This window comes from Silurus aristotelis (genome assembly GCF_946808225.1).
Source record: "Silurus aristotelis genome assembly, chromosome: 1".
NCBI lineage: Eukaryota > Metazoa > Chordata > Actinopteri > Siluriformes > Siluridae > Silurus > Silurus aristotelis.
The window spans coordinates 26,133,285-26,160,722 of record NC_139574.1 but is presented as its reverse complement, the minus strand read 5'-3'; the positions used below and the strand labels follow the sequence as shown (position 1 = coordinate 26,160,722).

At 36.4% G+C, this 27,438-nt stretch overlaps 2 protein-coding genes across 5 annotated transcripts; both read right to left on the bottom strand.

The window, feature by feature from the left end:
* Window positions 1-1,928: 1,928 nt before the first annotated feature.
* Window positions 1,929-4,507, bottom strand: snx10b (sorting nexin 10b). Its single transcript, XM_083556928.1, has 4 exons — window positions 4,062-4,507; window positions 3,874-3,974; window positions 3,071-3,172; window positions 1,929-2,912 (listed from the first exon to the last, which is right to left on the bottom strand). Exons 1-4 carry the CDS (start codon window positions 4,152-4,154, stop codon window positions 2,711-2,713), a joined length of 498 nt encoding a protein of 165 aa, XP_083413054.1. The 5' UTR covers window positions 4,155-4,507; the 3' UTR covers window positions 1,929-2,710.
* cbx3b (chromobox homolog 3b) lies at window positions 4,507-8,154 on the bottom strand. Of its 4 annotated transcripts, none has more exons than XM_083556885.1 (5): window positions 7,950-8,154; window positions 6,266-6,411; window positions 5,755-5,920; window positions 5,382-5,542; window positions 4,507-5,263 (listed from the first exon to the last, which is right to left on the bottom strand). In XM_083556885.1, exons 2-5 carry the CDS (start codon window positions 6,403-6,405, stop codon window positions 5,146-5,148), a joined length of 585 nt encoding a protein of 194 aa, XP_083413011.1. In that variant the 5' UTR covers window positions 6,406-6,411; window positions 7,950-8,154; the 3' UTR covers window positions 4,507-5,145. The 4 variants fall into 4 exon arrangements, with proteins under 4 accessions (XP_083413011.1, XP_083413009.1, XP_083413008.1 ...); XM_083556883.1 differs by having other exon boundaries at window positions 5,749-5,920; window positions 7,950-8,147; XM_083556882.1 differs by having other exon boundaries at window positions 5,127-5,258; window positions 5,377-5,542; window positions 5,749-5,920; window positions 7,950-8,147.
* Window positions 8,155-27,438: the final 19,284 nt, after the last annotated feature.

The window sequence follows — 27,438 nt, the reverse complement described above, 5'->3', positions numbered from 1 at the left end:
TTGATTGGCCCTGGCCTCTGCCCTCTGCCTTTAATTGGACTATTCTGTCATGAGCAGGTGATGGCTTTCCTATTTGAATATCAGCCACATCCACACTGTGGCAGCCATGACAGCTTCATTACTACAGTGTGTGAACAGGACGGGAGGGGTAATGTAAGCACTGTATACACACATGCACACACACATTCTTTTTATGAGCAAGCCGACAGACCCTGAGAGGATTAATAAGACAGCTTCAGTAGAGAGTCCTCCCATTTCCCATTTTGTGCGCTCGCCCCTGCCCTTCTAGTCCATAGTGAAAGCAGAAGGGCTAGAGGTGCCTTTACCTGTCTGTCATTGAGCTGGGAGCCCTTTGTTTCTTCTCATTATGAATTTATAATGAATATCACTGTCACAACAGGATGGCACAATAAACTAATTAATGTAGCAAATGTGTCAGACATGTTACAGCTTATGGCATGTTACATTAGAGTAGTGCAGCCTCTGCTGCAGCCCTGCATATAGGAAGCTTTAATGCACAGTGTAGTAGATAAGATCAAAATTTAAATACAGATTATTACCTGGTTAAAATAATAAGCAAAGCAATTACAAAAGTAAGTCTATGTACTAAGCACACTGATGAACAAACATATAATAATAAAAATGAGAAGAATCATCAGTTGTTCCAGTTCAATTCACAGAGTTTGACACTGCAAAACTTGTTTACAGTGTTCTTCATATTTTGTGTTTTAATACTGGCCCAATTTCAGTTCAAAATAAAGGTTCATGAAGTAAAGGAAACTATTTATGAATATTTGTAGAAATATTTACGCAGTTGATTTATTTGCAATATGGAATATTTTCATGTATAACTTAATGTATAATGACTGGAGCCCGGGTCATTCAATACATCTTTTCTGTATTAATAGTCAAAATTATAAGCACATTCATGTACTAACATTCCTAAGAAAATACCAAAAACACTATATGACCAAATGTTTGTGGACACCTAGCCATCACACCAAGATGTGCTTGTAAAACATCCCATCCCTTAGTTTGTGCACAGGGTTATAATGTCATGCTGAAACCCGTTTGGGTTTTGTAGGTCCACTAAATGGAAAATTGCAATGATACAGCATAGAAGGACATTATATAAATTGTGTGTTTCCAATAATTTGTCAGCAGTTTGGGGAAAGCCCACAAATTAGTGCAATGGTCAAGTGTTCCTTGAACGTTATCCATAGTGGGTAGCTTGTTTGTTTAGTTGTTCCTTCCCTTTACCAGTGTGGTGAACATTTGCACTAAACAGTAGACCAGAAATAAAATGTTGTTGACATTGCAGTACGTTTAAAATGTCACCTGCTCCATCTGGGTTGCTGAAGAACCAGCTCATGAAGAAGTCGGCCCAGAGTGTTTCAGCGTGGTAGGTGGACAGAATGACGGCTTAATGACATTACCCAACACACCTGTCAGTGTGGTGAGCCACTCACACTGTAGCAAGGGCTGCGCATACAATTCAGGTTTGTATGTGTGTGCACGTCCTATGGCACTCCAGTGGGAGCTCTATGGTCCCAGGCCTGTCAGCCTTACTAAGAGGCAGCTGACTGCATGGGGAGCTTATTAAGACACACTCCATTGTTAGTGAGCCAGTGGCAGGCAGCTGACACGGTCCTTATGGGAATGCCCGGGTGTGGGAATGATGTTCAGGGAGCAGGCGATTAGAGGAATATCTCAACCTGTTGACTAAACCTGAACATAATGCATAATTCTTTAACAGAGAAAGACAGGAGCAAAACATTGGGGCGGGAAAGAGGACATAAGGGCCTCATCTTTTTTTTTTTCTTCTATCTGAGTCTTGTAAGATGGAGAAGGGAAAGAGAAAGCAAACTGGGATTGGTTTGGATAGGTTATTTTATAAATAAAAGACAGGTTTTTTATATATAAAAGCAGGTTTTACATTTTGTATTTATTTTTCTTACTTTGTTCTACTCTTATTTTTAGTTCTATGATCTGTAGTGAAAAAACTGGTCAAACATATCAAAGTGACCTTCACAAAACGTATATTAAATTCCATTACACGCAGACCTGCACGTTAATAGAAGACTACAGTAAAGACTAGACAGCTCTGTAGTGTAGCAGCATTTTTAGCAAATAAATATAGCAGAAGCGCCACCTGCTGACCATAAGCACACAGCATTTTAAACCGTTTTACACATTCACCAATTAGAAAGATTTGTATTGGGAGTCTCTCTGCATTAGGAAGACACTTAAAATAACAACAATCTACACAAAAGCTAAAATTCATCCCTCAGTAGGCACTCTTAAAACATCCTTTCAGTTGGCTTGTGAAGAGACAGTTAAGGATAGTTTGCAAGTGCACAGTAAATTCATCCTATAAAACTCTCAAGACCCATCTGTGGTTCAAACATTAAAACATTTCAGAGACCACACGCTGAATGTTTTCCCACAAATTCAGTCCAATGAGGCTTTATTATTAACTAATAAAGATAAATATTATATATATAGTACATATTCACAGCACAAAAAGGAAAGAGAAGGACCAGCTTCGATGAATCAGTTAGCAGTTACACTTTTACATGCGCATTTATCCCATTTTAGCTTTAACCTAAATTGGCTTAAATTTTGGATCCTGCAACAAATACACTATGATTAAATGTTTTTACAGAGATTCATCACGCTGTATGAGCAAAATAAATATGACAAAATCCAATCAATCTGAGTCAGTTTCTCTTTCCTCTAAGTTCTTTACAGAGCCAAAACGTTGTGTCTGGGAACCCGAGTTCTGAATTGCCTCAGTGACAGTATAGTGGCTCCTGCCCTCAGCACAGTCCTTAATCTTCCTTATGCTGAGTTGAGATTGCAGAAAGAGGTGCAGACAGCTATCAGACAGCAACACTGGGTTGCGAACAATCCTAAAGAAACACACAGGAACAAGACTTTAAACCCTTCAAATGATGTGTTCGAACTTGACTTGCAACACAATGATTTGGACAAACTACCTTGCAGTCACATTTGGATTTGGCATAGGCATAAAAATTATACTTGAGCGCTGTACTTGCAAGAGACTTACTCTTCCAGGAAGTGCCTTAGTCCTTCCATGCGAGCACTAATCTGACTGGCATTGTTGAGGCTGAAGAAGGGGTTTTTGGGGGGAAGCTCAGGTAGATTCACTCTAAATGTCACACCACAGTTAAATTAATCTTTACAATATTATACACTTAGTATTTAAAGCAAATATTTCATACATTTTCTGCAGGAGTAAAATACTTAGATAGTCTATAAGGTCAGATACTTGTGGATGCCTGACCCATATGTTCTTTGTGAACATACCATACTAAAACCACAGAGTCAGTGCGCTTTCGGATTCTGTTTCCCACACCACTGTTTTGAGGCAATTCTACTAGATTTTAGATTATGGCTGTGGGGGTCTGTGCCCATTTTGGCATAGGAGAATTGGTACTGAATTTTGATAGAAACAGCTGGTGTGCAGTCCTTGTTCCAAATGCAGGTCATTCAGGTTTTTCCACAAGAATGTTGGCAAACAATGCCTTTATGGACCCTGTTGCACAGACGTAATGTCCTGCTGAAACATGTTTTTGAATGGTGTAATGCTACACCACATAAGAAACAGAATTGCTTCATTCCTGCTTTGTGGCAACAGTTTGGGGAAAAGCAATATGTACATGATGGTCAGGCATCCACATACTTTTGGCTATGTCATGTCATTAATAGTACATGTTTAGTAAATATGTTAAATGGTAAAAATAGGATTATAAATTAAGGGTAAATTGTAATACAAATGAACTCATAGATAGTAATATAATTTTATATAAAGTATATCAATGTTATATACATGTATTAAAGAATACATACACAAGCAAGGCATTCTTCTGCAGCTTCTGCCTCAACCATACAAACTCGCTGTACCTCCTTCGTACACAAGAATTCTTCTTATTAAAGGCCAAGCTGTTCGTCTATGAGCACCAAGAGAGACAGATTTACTGGAATCACACACATCCTAAATCAAATTCTATAGTTAGTCAGTTAGTTATAACACTTACATGTATGCAAATTTCATAATCCATATATGCATGCCAGAAATCCTCCTTTTGAATGCGAGGATCCCGGACCCACACACTGATTATTTCCTGCATGGGACTATAAAGATGACAAGCAGACAATGCTTTAAGTACAACAAAATGTCAGAGAGAAAATGGGAAGTTGTCAAATTATAGGGAACTTTTTAAAACTTGTAGCAATTCTGGAATTACTCATGATGCTGAGAACTAGTTTTTCCATTTGGGCAAAAAAACGCACTTCTCTCTTTTGATCTGTGAGATTCAGAATCCTCGGTTATAATCGCTAATACCGATGTTAAGATTAAATGGAGGTCAAACAGAAAACAACAAAAACTTTTGAATACTTTCCATTTGTGGCAATCAAGCCTGATATACACATTATCAAAGAAATGTGGCAACAATAGTGTATGGAAAAAGAAACAAGACATTCTGAATTTCGGACATTTATTAACCCCCAACTTTCTCGCTCCTCATTAAAGCACACTAATGAACAATAAAGAGAAAAAACTAGTAAGGACAAACTACATTTCTCAACAATGCACTGTGCTGGTGCAGATGTAATAAAATATCACACTGCTTTTAAAGAAAATAAATGGTCTTAAAATGCTACATTTGTATTTCTTTGTGCAAATGAACAAAACTACAAATTTCACAGATCACTGGTCTTAATCACAGTAGAAGTGCTAAAACAGTTACACAGAGACCAACAGTTACAGTCATTACTCCTAATATTAAAGTTTTCATTAGTACATTATGTTGCCCCAATAGGTCTCTTAAAGTTGAGTCAAACTGGCTAAACATTAAAGCAATTAGGTAACACTTTGTACTTAGATCTACAGTTCAAATACAGCACCAATTATCCAACCATTTATTCTATAATCTAGATAATTTATTATACTTGTTACAAGACATCACTCTATACAGTGCAGTTCAGTGTGCTTTGACATGTTTCACAGTGTCTGGGAATTTACACACTTTCACAACAAGACTTTTCACAGACATGAAAACCCAGTGGAAATGGTGGAGAGGAATCTTCAAAAGCTGCCATGTGCTTTTCAGTTCATTGTCACTGTTCCTCTTCCTCATGCCAGCTCAGTTTATCCTCATAGAAACCAATAACCATCTTGGGCCATCTTACACTGGCCTCCCTGGCCGACAGCAGTGCCACATCATCTGTGTCTTTCCTGAAATGGCACAATTGTTTAAGATCTTTATCTTCTAAATAGCAAAATGTAAATAAACATGGAACTTGATGTCCTAATCTGTAAACAAAAACCAAAAGTAACATGAGAGGAACCGTGCCATTTGATGAGGAACATGAGCTCTCCTTGCCGGTCGGTGGAGCCAATGATGCGTTCTGGTTCTTGGATACGAGGGTGGTTGTTGGTAGTCTCAGTGTTGTGGTCTGCAGATTCCCCAGTCTCACACTCTGTCTGCTCTCTTTCAGAGTGCTGCTGATGTTGCTTGTAGTCACAAGCAAATATACGACAGTAATTACAAGACATAAGGTGAAGTCTGCTATGTGTACATTACAATAATTTCAGCATATCACTAGTGCTTAAAAAGGATTACTGGAAATAAATTGTTTCAATGTTTTTTTTAATGAGTGTGTATTTTTTTTTATTCATATTATTTTATAAGCTGGCAAATATGGTATAAAATTACCTACACTTACAAGATTAGCATCCAGCTCTGTCTGTTCTTCTTTGGGCTGAATAATAGAATCCACAGGGAAAATGTCTGTTCTTTCTGTCTCACCTGAGACATCTAAGTTTCTAAGAAACTCTTCAATCAGCTCTGGGCAGTCCAGATTGTCTTCTGGCTCCCAAGTGTTTTCAGCACTAGGAAGATAAAGTAGAAGAAGGAGCTTAACATTTGCATTATGTCTTGAGGTGTAAGGAAACAACAAGTGAAAGAGTACTTTTCCTGAGCTGATTTTAATAATTGAGAGTCTGATTAAGATGAAATGGGGTAGAAATATAATTGGTGGATTTCAGAGGTTTGTAAATATTAAAATATATAAATATCTGAATAATATTTAAATGATCCAATCAGTTAAACATTTTAATCTGTAGCAAAGCTCCTGGATTAACCCTTTGAAACAGAACAAAAAACACTAAACAAACAAAACAAAACAATGCTGTATACATATATAGCAACCCTCCCAGACATTTCCAGACACTCACTCCGTAAAGCCTTTCCACTTCAGGTAGTATTCCACTTTTCCATCGTTGACTCTTCGATGAATTATTTTTTCCACAGCAAACTCCTGTACAACTGTTGTCTCTTCTGCTTTCCTGTTTTTCACATTCTGCTTTTTTCTCATGTTTTCCTGAGACACATGAACACATGTGGCCATTTAGCCAATAAAGAACACAGACCTGTTTTGTCGCTATAACAATCAGGCAATGTGCTTAGTGAATGCTACAATAAGACTTCAACATCAGGTACTTGGCTGCAATGTAACGTGAACACTACCGTATGTTCTAAAATTTTAGGTCTGTATTTTCAGTGTGCAAGCCAACTGAATGGGGGAATTTTTAGAATGCTACCTATGACACACTGGACTCTTGTCCACTTTGGGCACATGGGCAACCCACCTCATATCAGACCCAGCCAGACATTGGACCCATACATAACCCCCAATGTGGGCTACACAACCATGTTCCTGCATAAGGCCATTGTTGTTGTGTATGAGTTAGGATCAAAACATTAAATAGCAGTTTATCATTGTTTGTAATACTAATCTTGATTGTTAATGATGAGAAAAATTATAAATTTACTTGTGATTCCAATCATTTCAACATATAGCTTTTAAATTTGCAACATCGAGGATTTTGCAATCTTTCAGCTGGTGATGCTTCACAATTTGTTTACTTTTGCGCATGCGCTTAAATTCCTAGAGGCTGCAACAGCATTGCAAACCGGACTTCCGGCTTCTTCGCGATTCGGATTTATTTAACCTATAAAAGACCCTTGGTCTCTTTTTTAATAAGAAAGTTTCTGGTTTTCACCTAAAGGTCATTTCAAGTAGTCTGTAAAATCCTTGTTTATCTTGTGTCACATTACAGTCTAATTTACGTTGCGTTTAAACAAAATAAATATAAAGGAAAAAAGGTGCTACAATTTTGCACATGCAAATTCAGTAGGCTACACAGGTTTCTCTTATTATTGGGCTCTATTGACGATGATGATTCAATACATTACTAGTGCAGATTGTTGTATTATAAAAAGATACCGAATGTTTTAAACTGTTTAAAAGGTTTGATTGGATCTATGTTATATTTTAAGAAACGGGAACAAGAAAACTTTGCTAGAAAAAAAGGACAACTAACAGTGGTCTGCTGTCAAACGTTTAGAGAACAAATAACCAAAAACTAAATATTTTGGGCAAAAATAATGGATTAAAAAAAAAAAAGATTAATGTACACCTGATTTTCACGTCCCCATAAAACACCGCACTTACACACACATTTATCATTATTAAATATTATAATATGTCCTGTGAAATAACATCTTTACATTAAAACTGCACATGCTGATGTTTCACTGGAGGTTGTGACTTGAATAAACTGCGCTATTTAGCCGGAAATAGAAAACCTTAGGAGTCGGTTTAAAGAGTCGACTCCTTAACGAAATGCATTATGACTAAGCGGTGACACTAATTAGAAATTAAAATAAAACGCTTGCACGGCAGTTATGATTGTTATATTGTCATTATCCGGGTGTCTAGACAAATGTTATTAATGACGTTGTCTTCTGGGTGAATGAAGTGTGCGTTAGATTTAGAACATTTCAGCAACATGAAAGTCAGTTTCATAGATGAAGCATGACCACAGAAGAAGGATGTTGTAAGTGTGAACTGCCTACCTGATAATGTTACAGGCTTCTCCCAGTACAGATCCCAGTACAGATTCCAGTCCCGCACTCGTCCTCAACCGATTCTCGTTTGTAATCACTGCTAGCGATCATACGTGTGATGTGCTTTGGGCGAAGGTGATCATCAGATCCTGTAGGAGCTTTGTTGTGTTTACAAACTTTACATGAAAGAGTTAAATAAAAAATGGCAGTGAAGCAGACGCACCGGAAGTGAAGAAGGAGGAAGCGGGGAGAGAGAGAGCGAGAGAGAGCGAGAGAGAGAGAGAGAGAGAGAGAGAGAGAAACCTACTTGTGGACCAATCACAGATCATTTACAGTATAAGCTGTTACACACCAATTTACACACACACACACACACATATATATATATATATATATATATATATATATATATATATATATATATATATATATATATATATATATATATATATATATGTATTTGTGTGTGTGTGTGTGTGTGTGTGTGTGTGTGTGTAAATTGGTGTGTAACAGCTTATACTGTAAATGATCTGTGATTGGTCCACAAGTTTTTTTTACACACACACACACACACACACACACACACACACACATATATATATATATATATATATATATATATATATATATATATATATATATATATATATATATATATATATATATGTATTTGTGTGTGTGTGTGTGTGTGTGTGTGTGTGTGTGTGTGTGTGTGTGTGTGTGTGTGTGTGTGTGTAAAAAAAAAGCCAAAGAGCAGGTTTATGGATGTGGTGAAGGAAGACAGATGTGGTGAAGGAAGACAGATGTGGTTGGGGTGAAAGATCCAGATGTACAGGTCAGAGGGGTATGGAGAAGGATGACCCGCAGTGGCGACCTCTAATGGGAGAAAACGAAAAAAGGAGATTATATCAATCCAGCTGAAGTATTAATGTTCTGGTATGAACTGGCAATGAGGACGACAAAACCTGATTTTTTTTTTTATTTTTACTTTGAACCATAAACAAACTTAATCCTCTTATTCTTCTTTCAGCTTCTATCATTAGGGGTCGCCACAGCGGATCATTCGTCTCCATACCCCTGTCCTTTACATCTGCCTCTTTCAAACCAACTACCTGCAGCATGTCTTCCCTCACCACATCCATAAATCTCTTCCTTGGTCTTTCTCCTTTTCTCCTTCATGGTGGCTCCATCCTCAACATTCTTCTACCGATATACCCCATGTCCCTCCTCTGCACATGTCCAAACTATATAAATAAACTTACTCTATATTTACAAAATCATCAGACTTGCAGTACCAGTAGATGGCCACTTGGGGGAACTATTGATCAGCTGTAATAAGTAATGTGTCGCAAGTCTCTTACAGCAACCTCGAGAGAATTATTTAAAGCCATCGGAAATAAGCAACTTGTGAAACCGTACAATAAAAACGTAACCTGTAGAAGCTAATACAGATACAATAATTTTACAGGTGATCAATTGGCTAAATTTCTTACGTAAAGTTAAATGTATTGCACATATGTTTTTTTTTCTTGTGTATTTTTTTAACACTTTAACGCATGACACAGCCATTTCACAGCCATTTCCATACGTAGACGTAGACGAGTCATTAGCCTATTTTGCACCACGAAGTAGCAAAAGTGATATTAGTATTCAAAGAAATCGAGCCTCGATTCTAAAGCAAAACTTGATACAAAAAAAGCAAAATAAATAAATAAATATTTTGTCAGCAGCACCATTGGTAATTTTATTTATTAAACAAGTGAAAAATAACTGCTATGCTTTATATAAGGACATATTAATTTTTCAAGTATATGAATCTCCTCTTCCTGAGATGCTCCTCCTCAGAGGAACCGCTAGTGGGCAGTACATTTCTGTACCTCCCCTTTTGGAACATAACTGACACTCTCACACTATCCAATCAGAGAGAATGCTGAACCTGATTGGTTTACTTGTTCAACCAATCGCAACTTGCGTTATAAAAAAAAAGTGGTTTGTGATACAGGGTTACTTTTTTAAATTTACATGATTAAAACTAATCTCTTTTAACGAACTTTCTCAGTTACACCTTAAAAACTTAAAACACATTAAAGAAGTAAGATGTTTAAGGTGTATCTTGCAGACCTTTCTCAATTGCTTTGCTTCTTCCAGCTACAAGCACTGAGCCAGAGAGGGAGTTACACTGCAGTACTAGTAAAAATTAACCATCATAAACTTTTACTGCATATTAAATGGTACATTTACCTTTTCATTTATTGCCTCCATTGATTTCAGCCATGATGCAAATTCAAAACCATGAATGAATTTTCTTACAAAAGAAATAAAATACAACAAATTCCTGTCTTCACAACAGAGTGACTAATTTAAGTTTGGAATAATGTCTATAAGGCTTTACCTAAAACATGTAAAAACCAACCAACCAACCAACCAACCAACCAAAAAAACATGCAGAAATTTGCATGGGGTTAACAGGACACTTTAACATCCTCATGCAGTCACACACTGATTTACAGGCCATTCAAAAGTGGAGTCACTTTTCATCCTGCCTTATTTATGATAGCTAAACTCCACAGAGAAGGTAAAAAGTTTATAATCACGGTTACTGTTTCCATTATGGATAAATTTGCTTCTGATCATAGCAATTTATATATATATATATATATATATATATATATATATATATATATATATATATATATATATATATATATATATATATATTATATAGTATAAAGGGTTAACTCTTCTTTTTAGAAGTAGTGCTGCTGTTTGCTAGTTTATTTTTACTTTTTTAGTTGTAGTAAATTTTGTGTATCGAAATTCTCTAAGCTGTGTATTTGCACAAAGAGCTGAAAAATAATGAATTTTTATAACTAGTTTTTCATGACACCATTATTTGTCCAAAATAGCTTTTACACACATAATATGCATGGCTTCACTGTGCCATTTGTGCAACAGAGCTCTCTCTCTCTCTCTCTCTCTCTCTCTCTCTCTCTCTCTCTCTCTCTCTCTCTCTTTCTCTCGCTCTCTCTCTCTTTCTCTCTCTCTCTCTCTCTCTCTCTTTCTCTCTCTCTCTCTCTCTCTCTTTCTCTCTCTCTCTCTCTCTCTCTCTCTCTCTCTCTCTCTCTCTCTCTCTCTCTCTCTCTCTTTTTCTTTCTTTTTTTTTTTTTAAATAAACCTACTCTTATTGTTCCTATGAGCTATAACAGGGCTTGTCAGCCTGAGGGCTGTGTGCATAATGGCTGACAGATGGGTTGCGGTGTGTAAGTGCTCCTGTGTTTCTGTGTCAAAACCCTGCTTTTTGCAGTCCCTTTCCTTAGTCTGCTTTATATCTAGTGCGGAGTGGCAGTTTTGGAACATGCCGTGGGTGAACGTGCTCTTTACTGCAGCCATGGCCCCTGTCAGGCTAGAAATGTGTCCAGATGGAAGAACCCCACTGTGCATGCCTGGCCAACACGATGGGGGTCCAGAGAGCTGATCTGTGAGCTGTTGGTCGGCTGTGACTGGGCTTTTTCTCTGCATTGCGTTCCTGGATCCTGGCACGCTATTTCAGCCTAGCTCAAGTTACGGACGCGCTCATGCCGGTTGTGTCAGACATGTTGTTTTTTCAGTGTGTCAACCCCATGAACCCTGGCCAGATTAGCTGGAGTTTATTTAATGAGAATGTTGCAGGCACACTTAATTCATGGAGAGGTTTCTGAAAGGGTCAACTGATTTACAGTGAGGAATTTTTGAAGGTGGTTAAGAACTCATACAGTACATTCTCCTGTTCCAGCCAGAAACACATAAGTCATGTTTAGTATACTTCCACAGAGTTATGTATTAACTTGCTTATGAATTGAGTTATTTGATTACTGTCAAATCATGTAATAGACTCCCTAAATAACAACGCTCAATGCGTAGATTTCCCAGGTATGGAATATATTTGTAACTCACTTCTGTGTTTCTTTAAAAGATAAACTTTTAACCATAATTTACAACAGTATAAAATTATTATTCCTGGTTTATGTTAAGTGAAGTATATATATATATATATATATATATATATATATATATATATATATATATATATATATATATATATATATATATATATATATATATACTTCTATACTTCACTTATAACATTTAGCTGCAGTTGAAATAGTACTGAATGCATAGAAGAAGAGCTTAACAGAAATACACAAATTATTATCAGGCCTTCAATGTTCCAAGGTTAAATACTAATGGAAGCCCCAATCAATAAATAATCTTAAATTACACATTGCAGCTGTTTGCTGTCACGTAATTAAGATTAGTGACCAGGAACTGATATTGCAACCAGAACCTATTTTTCCATTAAGTGAATAACTGAAGCACAATTATCTTTTGGTTTTGAAATTTTAAGCACACTTTAAATATTGATATATCATATCTATAAACCAATACATTACAGAATTGTCGTTAATGCATAATTTAATGTAAATTATTTATAGACAAAAAAAAAAAAAATTATCTTCAGTCATGAGTGATGAAATTGATCAAAAGTACTTGTTTAAGCCATCTACTATTTAACATTTCTGAGTCTGTGTCTTGTTTAGGTTTCATAAAAAAAAACCCCAAAAAAAACCAATAATAAAATCGGTTCAGTATGAAACAGATTCTACAGAATGTCTGTAAAGTCTTTACATTTCTTTACAAGCTTGCACATTGCAGTTGATAATTTATATTAGGATTGTTTTGTTGTAAAAATTTCACCTGAATCAATGAAATCTGCTGCTTTCGGTTTGAGCGTCTCATACCCTTCACAGTAGTGTATTTGTAATAACCGTCAGCTCTGTGTGTTTTTTGATAGAATATATCTATAACACATCTCACTTTAGTTTTCCATATCAGCACTCAAATCGTCATTATCAGCGGTGTGTCAGCCACACTTAGGGCAGTCATCTGTCATTTTGCACTCTTTGCTTTGAAAAGGCCGAACCTGACACCAGCTGACAGCCTCTGTTGTTTACCCTGCTGCATCGACACGGCTGATTGTTCGGTGAACATGACACTGCATACTGGGCGGGCGCCTGGGCCCCCTCATCACCTAACTCTCAGCACCTCTGTCAAGCCCCAAACCTAACAGAGTATCAGATTTATGAGTTCATATTCGAACAATCTGTGGTGCAGGAGATGATTTGGGTTGGAGAACAGAGGATGGGTTCAGATTGGAACTGACATCCTGGAGAAAGGCCGAGGTAGTAAGTGAAGAAAGACCACCGAATCAGCTTTCAAAGAACTTCTTCTGTAACTCAGTGCTCTACAGTTTATTTCATTCTGTTCAATATAAAACAAGTCTTGAGCCTGACTACAATCTAAATGGTGACTCAACCCTGAAAATCCTTTAACCTGCCGTAATGTAAAGTTTTTAAGGTATCCTAAATAGTGTAGACAATGAGTAAAATTACTTTTTTTAGTTGTCTATTTTCGAAATAATCAAAATTCCATTTTGGTAATATAGATGGATCTCTCTATTCATCCCATGATTTCCATTATAGCATCATGTGGTGTATTATACAATATGATATCTTCTTGCTTAACCTTTTATGCATTACAATTTTTGTTAGAAAATGTAGTTTAGAAATGTTACTGATGCATTTTACTTAAATCATAAACTGAACATCTAAAATTACATTTTCATTTCAAATTGTTTTTGTCAACACATTAACCAAATTGCAGAATGAATTAATCTACCAACTATGATACAAGTGAAATGAAGTCCTAATTACAAGTTCACTATTTTAGCTCTGCTGTACCTGAATGAACTTGTACTATACTATACTATATAAATACTTACTATTTGTAGTAAGTGTGCAAGTACTATGTGTGCAGATAAAATAAGAAATAAATGAGAAAAATTGAGAATTATAAGAGAATAATATTTAGAAAATGTTTATTTAGGATCACCGTAAATTATAAAAAAAAAATGAATTATTGGTTTTCTGTGTATTGGTTATGTAGGCCTATAAACAAAATTTGTTTGCTTATAATAGCAAATATGAAACAAACAACAACATACAACATCATATTGCATAATACACCAAATAAATAATTAGTAAAACTTACCAGACATTTTTTTTTTATTTTCTTACTCTAGGCTATGTGTTTTTAATAATTATTAATGTGAAATATTTTTAACTTGTTTATTTTATTACAGTTCATTGGTCTTTTACATATTACTGTGTAATTGTCATTTTTACAAACACTTATTATGACAGTATTTCTATCAGAAAGGTGTTTAGACAGATAACAGGAAAATAAATTCTGTCGACAAAATAAGAAATGTTTTTTAGATGAATGGGTAAACTTTTAAACTTTCCAACAATGGGTTCAATGTGCAAATGGTTTGAGACCCTTTTTTTTAATAATTGCTTTTTGTGTATTTATCAATTAATATTTAAAAATAATTTTTTTTTTACATAAATGAACAAACATTTTACTATTGAGAACACAAATATGTGTGTGTGTGTGTGTGTGTGTGTGTGTGTGTGTGTGTGTGTGTGTGTGTGTGTGTGTGTGTGTGTGTGTGTAAAGAGGGGTGTTTAGCGTTCTTGAGTGGAAGGGCCTCTTGCTCAATACAGAGACGTGAATGTGTCTAGATGTGTGTGAAAATATCAACAAAGAAAGATCTGTTGGTGTTGCTCCTCTCTGATAAAGGCTTTTCTGGTCACAGTAGTAGACTGTTGGTGCCTCTACATACTTGAAGGAACAAGCATTTAAGCATTTAATGCATAGCAAATTGGGTGGGAATCTCTCTCTCTCTCTCTCTCTCTCTCTCTCTCTCTCTCTCTCTCTCTCTCTCTCTCTCTCTCTCTCGCTCGCTCTCTCACTCTCTCACTCTCTCTCTCATATCATAGACCCACCTTCATTTTTTCTCTTACTTTTTGACCAATAGGGATTAGTACTTTAACAGTGCAGTTAATGCAGATATGCAGTGTTAGTTATAAAGAGGCAGTAGGGTTATGTTGAGTGTGTCCATGTGTGTTTATGGAAAATGAATGTTTAAAGGGGGTGGGGGATCAGTGACTGTGAGAGAGTGTGCAGACATCCTGTGTCTGACAGGGATCACATTCAGCACAGAACCCCACTTATTTCCCCCCTGCAGGCCACACACAAACCTCTCACTCACTCTAATTAAGAGAGAATGCTGTGTGTTCAGCATGCAGTAGTATCGGGAGAAAGTGGTAGATCGGCAGAGACAGACAAGCAGGGAGACATTGAAAAAAAGAAAAATAGGGGGCAACAATTATCTTTTCCTTTTCAGTCTTTTCCGGTAAGCCTTCAAAAGCCCCCTCCTCCTGATTATGTGCTGTAAACCTACTCCTCTTCTGAAGCCGTAATGTCTGTGGTCATTATAAGTGCTGTGCAACACAGTTGAGCAGGACTAGGTATTGACCCGTGACTCCAGGATATTCTCTGAGAGGAAACCAGAGCTTGCATCAGGATCTGCTCCTGCATAGACTGCATTATTTAAAGTCTTGCCCGAGGGGATATGCAGCCTAATGGGCTCCCTAAAAGCACCTGAGCAGAAGGCTGTGGTCAGTGTGCACATTAATCTTCACATCACCTGTGGCATTCTGCTGCATGACAGCTCATGTGGTTCACATTGTAGAGGTCAGATATATAAGAAGAAAGATTGTAGGGGCTTTTTTTTCCGTTAAGTGCAATAACACAATGTAGTGTAATGAAGAGTAGTGCAAGGAGTGTTTTTGCAAGTAAAGTCAGATTCAGATCTGCTCTAACTGTGAGAAACCCAGGAATAGGCTTCCATGCCTAGCAAGCATGACTTGTTACTCAGGATAAATGAATGAACAAACAAATGAGACAGAATAAATGAATTAGCAGATCTGCATACTTTGTGTATGTACCTAATGTTATGCTAACCTTCTTCTTTACAGCAATAAAATAGATCCGACATTCAAATCCCAGGGAATCATTATCAGTAGCACATACCACATACCAAGTAAAAACAAATAAAGTAGTATCAGTTTTAACGATCTGAGATGATAAATTCCAGTGAAATGTTTAGATCCGTAGAAACATCTGTATTAGCTAAATTATTACATTTGTTTGCAGTTGAGAAAAAAATATCTCAGACTAATATGTCTAAATATATAAACAGCAAGTGGAAGATTTTCTCTTTTCTGGTTTTGCATTGGTAGATAAATAAATTAAAATCCCTTGTGACTTTTTCCAAACCTTGGTGGTTTGAACATAGATGAATTCTTTATTCAGTATGATATATTTCTCAAAGTTGTACTATAACATATACTTCTGCCTTAAAAAAATTGAGATGTTTTTGCATGTAAATTTTTATCCTAAAAAAAAAAAAAAAAAGGAATTTGTATGTGAAAAAACATCCAATTCAGATTAATATTTCTTTCATTAGCAGTGCAAGCAAAGTGTTTCTGAAGCGACCAGTTAATATCCAAAATTAACATATTTTCTGTGAGTGGCTGTGTGTGTATTTGTGTTTGGAAAAAAGTAGTATTTCGGGGGAAAAACACACTAGTGGGAAACTGTGACTGCTCTTTCACTTCAACAGGTGTTGATCCCATGGCAGGAAGTTTCCGTAGCACAACACGAAGTCCATTGGAGCTGACATCAAGCTGACAGGCGGGTGAATGACACCAATGAGAATGGAGCGCTATCCTCCGGGCCAAGCCGCCTCACAATGAGTGACAGGGTGCAGGCGGGAGAATAAGCTGCCTTTGAACCTGAAATGATTCTTTTTCCTCTTTTTTCTCAGCCCTTTTCTTGCTTTTCTCATCTCAAGGTGCACGTTCCCCCCCCCCCCCCGCCCCAATTCCTCCATTCCATTCAGCAGCATTTTGTTTCCTCCCTCTCTCTCTCTCTCTCTCTCTCTCTCTCTCTCTCTCTCTCTCTCTCTCTCTCTTTCTCTCTCTCTCTCTCTCTCTCTCTCTCTCTCTCCTTGCATGTGTGTGTGTGGACAGAGTGGAGAGTCAGGCGTGTTAAATGCTTTCCTTTCACTAGTGCAACGTGTCAGTCAGCTCACTGCTCCTGTTTTGTTTGGAGCTGTCAGCCCTGCTGGAACAGGGAGAGGAAAAAACAGAGGCGTGGAGAAAAAAGGAGAGGAAAGTCACAGGGGAGAGTGGGATGTGTGGGTGGAGGTGTGGAAAGGCAGTTGGCAGGCCTATAGGAGAGCTTGACCCACCTCAGTGGCACACCTACAAGTTGTCTGAACTGTTTTAGAAAATTGCTATATGTCTTGAGACTGGGCAATGTGACTACGACAAAAGACATAGTTTAATTTCTATATAGTTAAAATTTAAATTAAAGAAAATAAAGTTCTTTAGCATAAATGTACTTTTTTTTGTCCATAGCATCAATCCAAACCTATATTCAAATACTTCTCAAAATGCCCACATTGTTAAAGAATCAACAGTGTACTTCAAAATACTATAGTAGGCAGAAATCTTTTGCTATGCTGTTTTTCAGGTCTATTTTTTGGGAGTAATTCATAAAGAAAAGAATTAAACTTGTAAGCATTCTGTGTTTTAAAACCCCCTATGTTGTAGTAAACTGAAATATATGTAGACATGTTTTCTACAAAGTTGCTGTCAATTCTCTTCACCCTGTCATCTGGTCTTCTGCATGTTTGATTATAAGCTGGAGGAGCATGTCGTGCTTCTATCTGGCTGTTTGCTTTGACCCGACTCATCTTTTGTAGCACAGCCTCCTCCACTCTGCCTGAAGAGCTTCCTTTAAAGAGTGCCAATCACAATCAGGAGAAGGAGGACTCTTTGACAGCTCCCCCTCCCTATAAGGGCCAAGGGTGGGAGGTTAGGGTCAGGCTACGATGAGTGGGCTCACTGAAAGTGAGAGGGTGAGGAAGGAGAAAGGATAAGGGAATGAAAAATATAAACAAATAATACAGTTAGCAAAATTCAATACAATGTGAAATGATATTACCAAATCATGTAAATTCAAACATCATCTTACGTCCTCTGGGGTTATACAGAGAGGGATTGAGGAGTGAAGTTGCTGCTACAACTGCTCTCCAAGCTGGAATTGAGCTGAAGACTGGCATACATCTGCCCTGGCTCTTTGCCTTGCTGAGTGTCAGGCTGCAGATGGAAGTGCTTATTTGTAATAATAAACCCTGGGAATGAGGGAGATCTGTGGCCTCACATCTCACTGGCTGCATGCATGAATCCACAACTGAACTGCTTCTTATTTTCTGCAGTCCAAAAAGATCAGGAACCAGCCCTATATATTTCTTAGACATATCTTTTTCAAAAAATAAGGAAATGATGCAGGTTTGGGATGCTCTTCTGTGTTGAATCAGTGTTCATTATATTAATTGTTTAACATTATTCCAAGCCTTTATTTCAATAGAACGGATATAAATATAATATCAATTGCTACAATGCTACAAAATCTCAGGTAAGGATGCAGGGACTAAGCATAAATCACTATTGCTAAATTAACACACTGAGGTGAGTTAATACTGTTACCTTCTAATGAATACTGAGTAATTACTCTGTGAGCAGTAATGAAGTATTGGGCTGGTTGTTTATTATGAGCTAAGCAATATTAGTTGTACATATGTTTTGGAGACTGTGGAAACTTATTAATAACATCAGCTCCTCAAATATATTAACCAACTAACACCAACTAGTTAAATGTTAATATTATAAAGATAAAAATAAATATGAAATAATTGCTGTAGTAAATACTAACTTACTTCATATGTACTACTATTAAGGTTACTGCTATTAACCTATTAATGATTATAACTATAAATATATGTACTATATACAGTATTTATTATTAGATAAGCAGAGTAAGTAGTAGTAATGTAGGTTTTTATATAATTAGTACTATTAATTTTTCTGCCATTCATTTTACTTACTAGTTATCCATAGACTTAATCAGGAGAGAACATGCCAAAAATATATAGTGCTAGTGTATACATTCTGTCAGACTTGTGTGGAACAGTCATACTAAATGTGTTTATTTATTTTTTTTATGTTCCTCTGGGCCAGTTGGTTAAACTGGACATTTCTCCACAGTCACCAAAACGGTGTCTTTCATCTCTGTTTTTTTGTGGGATGTTGACAAAAAATAAAAATGAGCTGACATTCAACGCAGTGCCAAAATCAATGTTTACCATAAAATGATTCATACATTTCTTCACTGGTATTGTCAGACCAAATTTACATCAAAGAAAGTATGATTGACCACTCACAGCCATGGCGAGATTTGGATTAGTTGGTTTAAAGTGTTGAATGTCCACAAAATGTCAGCAATTTCCCTCTGCAAATAAACACACAACACTCCATGGTTGCTGCAAGCTCCCATCCCACAGCAAGAAAAACAACACCTTCTTCTTTCTGAAAGTGGCTGAACTCTTACTGCCCTCATATTGGGAACGTGTAGACAGCAACACACAGCAAAAACTGAATGAGGTAACTCTATGTGTGAAATCCACATGGCTAAAGAAGCATCCATTTCTGATCAGAATGCAAAAATGCATTTAAAAGAACTCAACTGCAGCCACAGTAACACACTGTGCCTTTTGATAGTGCTCAAACAGTTTCCCTCATTAAATGGGTCAGCAAGCCAATTATTGTACTACACCTTAATCAGAAGTCAGTTCACTAAGAATAGTCAATTAATGCCAAGCCAAGTTTACTGTCCGCCATATGACTCAGTCTCAGAGCGCCTGTCAATAACAGTGAGTATTATGGCTCTGATTGGACTTGCTTTTGTTAACGAACAGGTCAAACTGACAGGCTTGACAGCACTATGGCATGATGTCTTTGTGGACAAGAGAAGAGTGAAGTCCTGCTAGGCCTCACTGTCATGCTGCAGCTGCTGTCTGTCTCTTCTCCCCCCTCCCTTGCAAAGCTCCAGCTCTGCGTACACAGTCTGTTGACCCTCTGAGCTCTCTGCTCCCTCTCTCTCTCACAGCTGTGCAGCTTTGAACTCTAGATCGGTGTGTTAAAAGCAGCCAGGGCCAAATGCTGTTCGCAGTGTCACCCCAAGGCCTCACAAGCTGTTCTGAGTGATCCCGTTTTCTTCAAGCGAGAAGATCAGATATGCTGGAGGAAAACGAGACTGTTCATATGTGTAGTCTGATTCATTTCTCTGCCTGTGTTTCAGCTTCATGGTTATTATATTATCAAAAACAATACAGCATTGTTTCTTCACACTGTTAGTGGCATGTAACCAGCACTTATTACTTAATAAGGTTTTCTTTTTTAGAAACACACCATGCCCTGGGTGGATTTATTGAGGTTAATATTTTTCATCTAAAAGCAAACCTGCACAATGAGTGCAATTTGCTGCACAAAGCAAAAAAACACTGATATATAGAGCTAGTTTGACTTTAGTCATGTGTACACTCATATACTTTACTTTATGTGTTTATAAAGCACAATTTTAAAAAAAGGGAATTTGAACAATATCTGTTTTATTCTCTTAATTCATGCTTACCTTATTTAAACTTGCTTTTCACACACTTTAACATAAAGTTTCACCTGTAAGATTTTTTTTCTTTCTGCTTTTTAAGAAAATTAATACACTGTAGAAAATCTAATATGTGTTCTCTACAGAGGCAAAGAAATTTATACTATAACTATAACTATAACTGTAACTTTTTTTTTTTTTTTACAAATCTGCCTGAATAGAAATACTTTTTTATTAAAATATTGTGGCTAAATATCCAACCTCAACAGCAGTTAAAAATGAAAAGCAGAGTTGGAAATTTAAGACTACTGAACAGAGCAAAACATGCAGCTTTTTCCTTCTAACAGAGCAGTGAATGCAGGACCATCTTTTTAAGAAAACAAAGCCGAAGTCCACTCTTGTATGAATGTGCACTAATTGAGTGAGACAGGCCTCAGCTGCCTGCCAGTCACAGAACTTGTGCTTTTTTTATTGGGCCTATTTGTTTGCCTTGATTACATCCAGCATCATAGCATGAATCCTGTCATCTCATTGTCAGTCTTGTGGTTATATACTTTGCAGTATGTAAACAAATATGCCAGTGCTTTCAATAGTTGATATTACATTTTACAGAAGTCTGGCTTCAGGCAATAGAAAATTGCATGAAGACATCTGAGAATTTTTAATGCATGCACATTAATTTAAAATAAATTGATGAAAAAGTATGATGTTTAGTAATTTATTTTTTTTTACCTTTGCCTATTTTTAGACTGAATAAAATGTCGTTTAAACTTCCTTTTAAACATTTAAAGCCAGCCAACAATTTCTTCATAATAAAATGCATTTCTGATCAACTACTTCACAGGAACATGTCTTTTTTTGCACATATAGGTTTATATTTTGAAGAGAATTAGAACAATTAAAATTTACATTTAAGCCATGTACCATTGCTTTAAGTCTGTGTACTTAGAGACATGAGAAACAGATGGCAGCAACCTTTTTTTTGTTTGTTTTTCTTTTTTCAAATGTAGCAATGTCACATAGCAAAAATTTGTCTCTATTTGGTGAGTTTTATTCCCCACAAGTCCTTGAAAATGTAGCCTGCGGCTCTTTTTCTGACCAACTACCTGGAACTGACAAAACCAGAAATGGATTTAATTCAGCCATGCTCTGAACTGTCTCTCTTAATTTGGAGGCCATTCTGAAGCAATCTGGAAACTGTTATTCAGTCAGTCTTCACCATAATTGCATGCAGCTGAGAATTTGGTCCCATGTGACTAGTGTAAGGTTTTGAGGGGTCCTTGTATGTAGAGAAAAACTTTAGATATAATAAGCACAATTGATCTTGTTCTAATTCCTTGCAGGAGTGGACTCGTGCTCAGGAAACGGGCTGGCACACGGAAACAGGCCTCTGTTTTTCTACATGTTCAATCGTACTTGTACATCCATTCTAACAATCACACTAATGTATAAATAAACATGCATGCACATTCCTATGGAGACATGCAGTCACTCTCTGTCCATCTTATCTCTCTCTCTCTCTCTCTCTCTCTCTCTCTCTCTCTACACACACACACACACACACATACACACACACATACACATGCATAGACACGCAAATCCAAACAACTGCACACATTGACTTAGATCTGGTCGTTTCCGAGAGCGGAAATCTGCAGCTTGTTGTTTTGGCATATGTGACACAGTAAACAGTCCAGCAGTTTGTTTGATTAACCCTAAGTGCTGTTGACGGCGGGTGGTAAACATTGTGGGCTTTAAGGTTGTCTTCAACTCAGAGGTCAGGAAAAGAACTGAGAGAAATTTGATACCCACAGGAGTGGTAGGAACTCAGGAATCCACATGATGGTGGAGCACTGCCCTGTGAAATTATGATTGAAACTATTTCTTTGTCTGTGTAGTAATTTTACCTTCTTACCTGTAGTCATATTCCCAGGTGGTAAGAGAAACCAGGAAAAAAAGCAAAAACTATTAAAAAAAAAACAAAAAAATATACTAATATTTAAAAATATATAAAATATATATAAAAATATAATAAAAAATGTATATACTAATAAAAGGCATGCATGGCTTTTCTTGTGTCAAAAGCATGCTTATTTAAAGATATTCAATCCCTTACATACCATGATATTACTTTTCTGTCAAAAATGTGCCATAAATATTATGTATATATTATACACATATAAAAGTATATACAAGTCTTAATGTCAATATATGTTTGGACTTGGATTTGTGCATTCAGCCTTTGATTCTGTATGTTCTATCTATTTATGTCAATATATATATATATATATATATATATATATATATATATATATATATATATATATATATCAGAGAGCAAGAGAAAAGGAAAAAGATCAGAGAGAGAAAAAAAGATGGGGTACGACAGGGGAGTGGTAAAAGAAGGTCAAAGGAGGTGAGTCAGGCCAGTCAATGAAGCCATCATTCTTCAGAGTTGAAGACCTGTCTGTGCAGCAGATGAAATATAGGCCTTTTGTGTGTCTGCAGACGAACGACTGCCCTGATCTGTAATGTGAGAAACACAGCTTTATCTGCAGCCGCTGCACTTTCTGTGTATCACACTGAGTCTCTTTGGTAATATACAAGTACACCAATGACCACCCAAGCACATTTGATCTAATCTTTCCCCTCAAAAACATGTTTTATTTGCAAAGTTTTATTTTAGAAGGAGCAAGAGTTAGAGGACTGCAACTGCCCTTTTTTTCCCTTCCTCACAAAGGAGGCAGATTAGACCCAAATTAGATTCAAATGTTTTGTAGAAAGGAGGTCCACAAATGTTGGTGTCTCCAGCCTCAAAAGACATTGCAGGAACAGGCTCATCACTTTTATTCTCTCTAGGGAAGCTTATTAAAAACCGGTACCCTCATTCATGCATATGGTGGAACAGCAAAAGTGTTGCTTCTGGGTTCCAGGTTTAAGTATGAGTTCAGGTTAGAGGTGGACTGGCAATGTTTAAAAATTTGTTTCTGTGTAACAATATCAATGTTTATCATATACTAATTGTTATGCAATGTTAATTTAATATGTTTTCACATCTAAATCACAAAAGACCAAACGCACATAATGGCCCTTTGCCAATTACGATCCTTTCTCAGACCGTGTTAAAATATTCATGCACACTGGAAAGTCTGTCCCTCGGAGAGGAAAAAAATCTATGAGCATGGCACTGGAACCTTAATCTATCACTAGTCGGCCATTATCCCTGCAGCTCTCATACCCGAGTGCCTGGAGACTAAAGGACTCCTCAGCTTCTTGCCCCTTTTTTTTTTTTTTTTACAGCTCCCGTTTCACTTAATGTGTCCATTAGTCTTTGCAAGGCAAGTCAATTCAATCAGCATGCATTTACACCCAGTATTACTTCCTAATCATAGTGGAATTTTTGTCATAAGTTATTGCTGGGTTATTACACAATTCGTAATGGTTTCAAGTTATCAGAAATGTGTTAAAAATTTAAAAGCAATCACAATGTCCTAACAGCTGGTTGGGATTTAATATAGAAAATGTGGAACATTACAGGGCTTTCAGATATTTTATCTTTCCTGTAATCTATCAATCTCTCTTACAGTTTAATTGGGTCATTTGAAAAAAGCCAGAGTTGAGGGGAAAAAAAATATTCACACAGGTTTTGTTTTGTTCTCATGAAAACACACATCCACTGTCATAACTGTCCTTATACACACACTTGATTTCGTTATTATGATTTAAATTCAATTAATAATTTTAGCCAAGTTTTAGTTAGTTGTCAATAGTTTTTAAAGATTTTTTTCAATAATAAATTTTTTGTATATTTTTATTATTTTATGTTTTAGTTTCAGTTTAGGTTCAGAAAAGTACATATGCATATGCATAAGCAGCATACCTAAATTATGTATGTTAATCTTACCTCTTATGAAAACATTCTGTAACATTTGCCCAGTATATAGGCTTGATTGTAGTAATGTTATCCCCCTTTAGCGCTTCAGTAGACCTGCAAACTAGTAAGCTGAGTAGCTGAGTGAGAGGGAAAGTATGTTTTCGCTATGCAACTAGCTGCCACGGAGAGTAGGTATGCATCAACAGAGACAGCCTTAAAAAATAAGATTACATCTTATATTAACAACTTAAACAAGCAAATAACTGACTGAAATTACTGTAAAAATACACCATGTTGAAGTGGTTCGTATCCCCTGAGAAAAGACTTTTGTTTAGATTTCAACATGACTCATTGTAGTGTATAGTCTTGCTGTCTGAAAGGGTTTTTGATTAAAGGACTTAACTAACAACTAATTAATTTTAATGTCATCCCAAAGATCCACCAGCCAAATATCTGGTCAACACTTGTTTTATTGTGTTTTCTTTTCTGGAATATTTCAGAGAAGGGTTTATCTGCTTGCGAGTCTCAGCATCAGATGCCTCCTCTATGACAAACAGATATCTTTTGGTTTCCAAAGTTTAAATATGTTATCCACATTTATGCTATTTTCAGGAAATAGAACACCATGACTCCATAGACTTTTCTGAGCAAGGCTTAATCACTGAGGATTTAAAAACAATCTTAGAATTACATCATTAAAAGTTATTTCAGAGTTTTTTAAGCAGTTAGTGGTGAGTTTTCTGACAGGATCCAGGCAAAATCCGCAGTTGGTCATCTGTGATTTCTGCCAAACTGCCTCTTCTTGTGAAAATAGAAGGCTGGCCATGTTTAGTGATGAAAAGTAGCATACTCTCCAGTAACAGCTGAAAGCCTGGCTTGTAAGACTAGCTGACTGCAGACCTCAGGGCATGTCTCTTAGCTCATATATGAACTCAAGGCCCTTAAATGTCATATGAATCATATGAATACTAACCCATATATGAGTGCAAAGCCAGACAGCTAGCAGTAACAATGAAAATCAGAAACATTTACAAAAAATTAATAATGGCTTCCCATATTAAATATGTGTATAAAATTAGGAGTGAATGTAACTCTTGTTAACTCTTTGTATGTTTGCTAAATACTGCATTATATCTGAAGATATTTTTTGTTTCCACCAGCAGTATTGCCAGACCTTGGATGTTGTCTGGATTGTTCAGCATGTTGCAACACTTCATCATATATCATCATATAATAAATACGTGTCCACTAAGGAAAACACTGACTATGTAATCTAATACTCTAAGTAGCTTAGTTTCCATATTCCCAACAAATTACACAGAGAACTACATTATTTTTTTTCATAGTGTCTGTCAAAATGTCTGTTTTACTAGCATGTTTTTGTACCACTAAATATGATTAAGTTAAAGTTATAAAGTTTCTTACTCCAGTGCAATGTACACTCCTTTGTACAATCACAGTTAAATTTTACTAATATTGAAGTTTCTTTTTCACAAACCACCTTTGGAGAAGTCTGGATTTAAATGCCTAATAAGCATACAACATGAAGATAAAAATTTCAACTTAAAACAGATCTCATCATCTTCAGGTTGACACAATTTTGGATTATAATTCATTGCAACATTAATATATAGAATAGTAGGAAAATTGGCAAATAATTTAAAGAAGGTTTATCATGAGTTTTGTTAATAAGTCTGCAGATAAACCCAAGAAAATGTTATGATTCCAACAGCAGTTTGCAGGTGCACGTCTACAGCATCTAGTTACGATTATACAATCAGGGTAAGGGTGAGATTTGTTGTTAAGCTCTTTTCTTTGGAAAGTCTACATATATTTATGTGGCACCACTCAAATCTGCAGTTGGTGATATAAAGTCACAAACAGAATGCAAAAGAGAGTATCAGGATGAATCTCACATATCTAGAGAACAATTATAGCAGTAGAAATGTGTCAGTGTCTGGCAACATAACATGTCTCACCATTCCATCTTTAACTAATCTGGGTTAGAGAAAATCTTGTGAGAGAAAAAAAATCCCCAGTTTACCAAAATGCTCTTTGCCTATGAACACACAAGATCTGATCCTTATTGTTTATTGTACATTTCATAGTTTTAATTGCCTGACGAACCAACGTAGATTCCAACCTAGTATTAAGATTTAGACTGTGTCTGAGTTCTAAGTATGAGGCCACACTATTGCGGAGTCTGTCTAGGAAAATAGGTAAGCCCCGTCCTTTTGTCTCCCTATTCTAGGTACTGATAAAGAACCTGAACCTTTTGATTAATGTGGGCAATGTAGATTAAAGTAAAAGTAATAGTTTTCATTATGTTGGTAAGATGAAAAAAGATGTCTGTTTTGGACCAAAATTAAATATTATTTTTCACACATGTATAGTACAAGTAAAATACAGTTAATATTTTTCTCTTGTTAAAAAAATGGCACACAACTTACAAAGTAGCTTGAAAAGAAATACAACATAAAAGACTATTCTTCACTTTATTTGCCTCTTAGATGTACAACAATATTCTATCATTTACCTTTTTATAAGTTCCTTTATAATATGGATCATATCTCTCTTTGAGTCAATAAAAGTGGCAATTCAGAAAATAATGCTCTCACTGTTCTGTCAATTTCAGCATACTCTTTCAGTGGCTGGATGTGCAATTCAGCAGAGGTTGTTGTGTATTTTACCTAAGATTTCAGGTACCTAACTGTTCTAACATGACACAATACTATTTTTCATATGTTCTACACATGCCTCCAAATCTGACCAACATCTGATGATGTGTGTTTCTTTACTTTTTCTTTCGGCTGCTCCCATTAGGGGTCCCCACAGTGGATCATCCGTCTCCATACCCCCTGTCTTCTACATCTGCCTCTTTCAAACCAACTACATGCATTTCTTCCCACTCCACATCCATAAACCTCCTCCTTGGTCTTCCTCTTTTCCTTCTTCCTCGTAGCTCCATCTTCAGCATTCTCCTTTCAATATACCCCATGTCCCTCCTCTGCACATGTACAAACCATTTTGGGCCTCCCTCACCTTGTCCACTTTGTTTGATGGTGTTAGAGTTTGAATGCGACATATAAAGCTTCAGTTTAGAAGGCTCTTTTTGGTATTACTTTCAAAAGGCAAACAAGGTTATGTGTTGTATTTTTGGTTAATTTT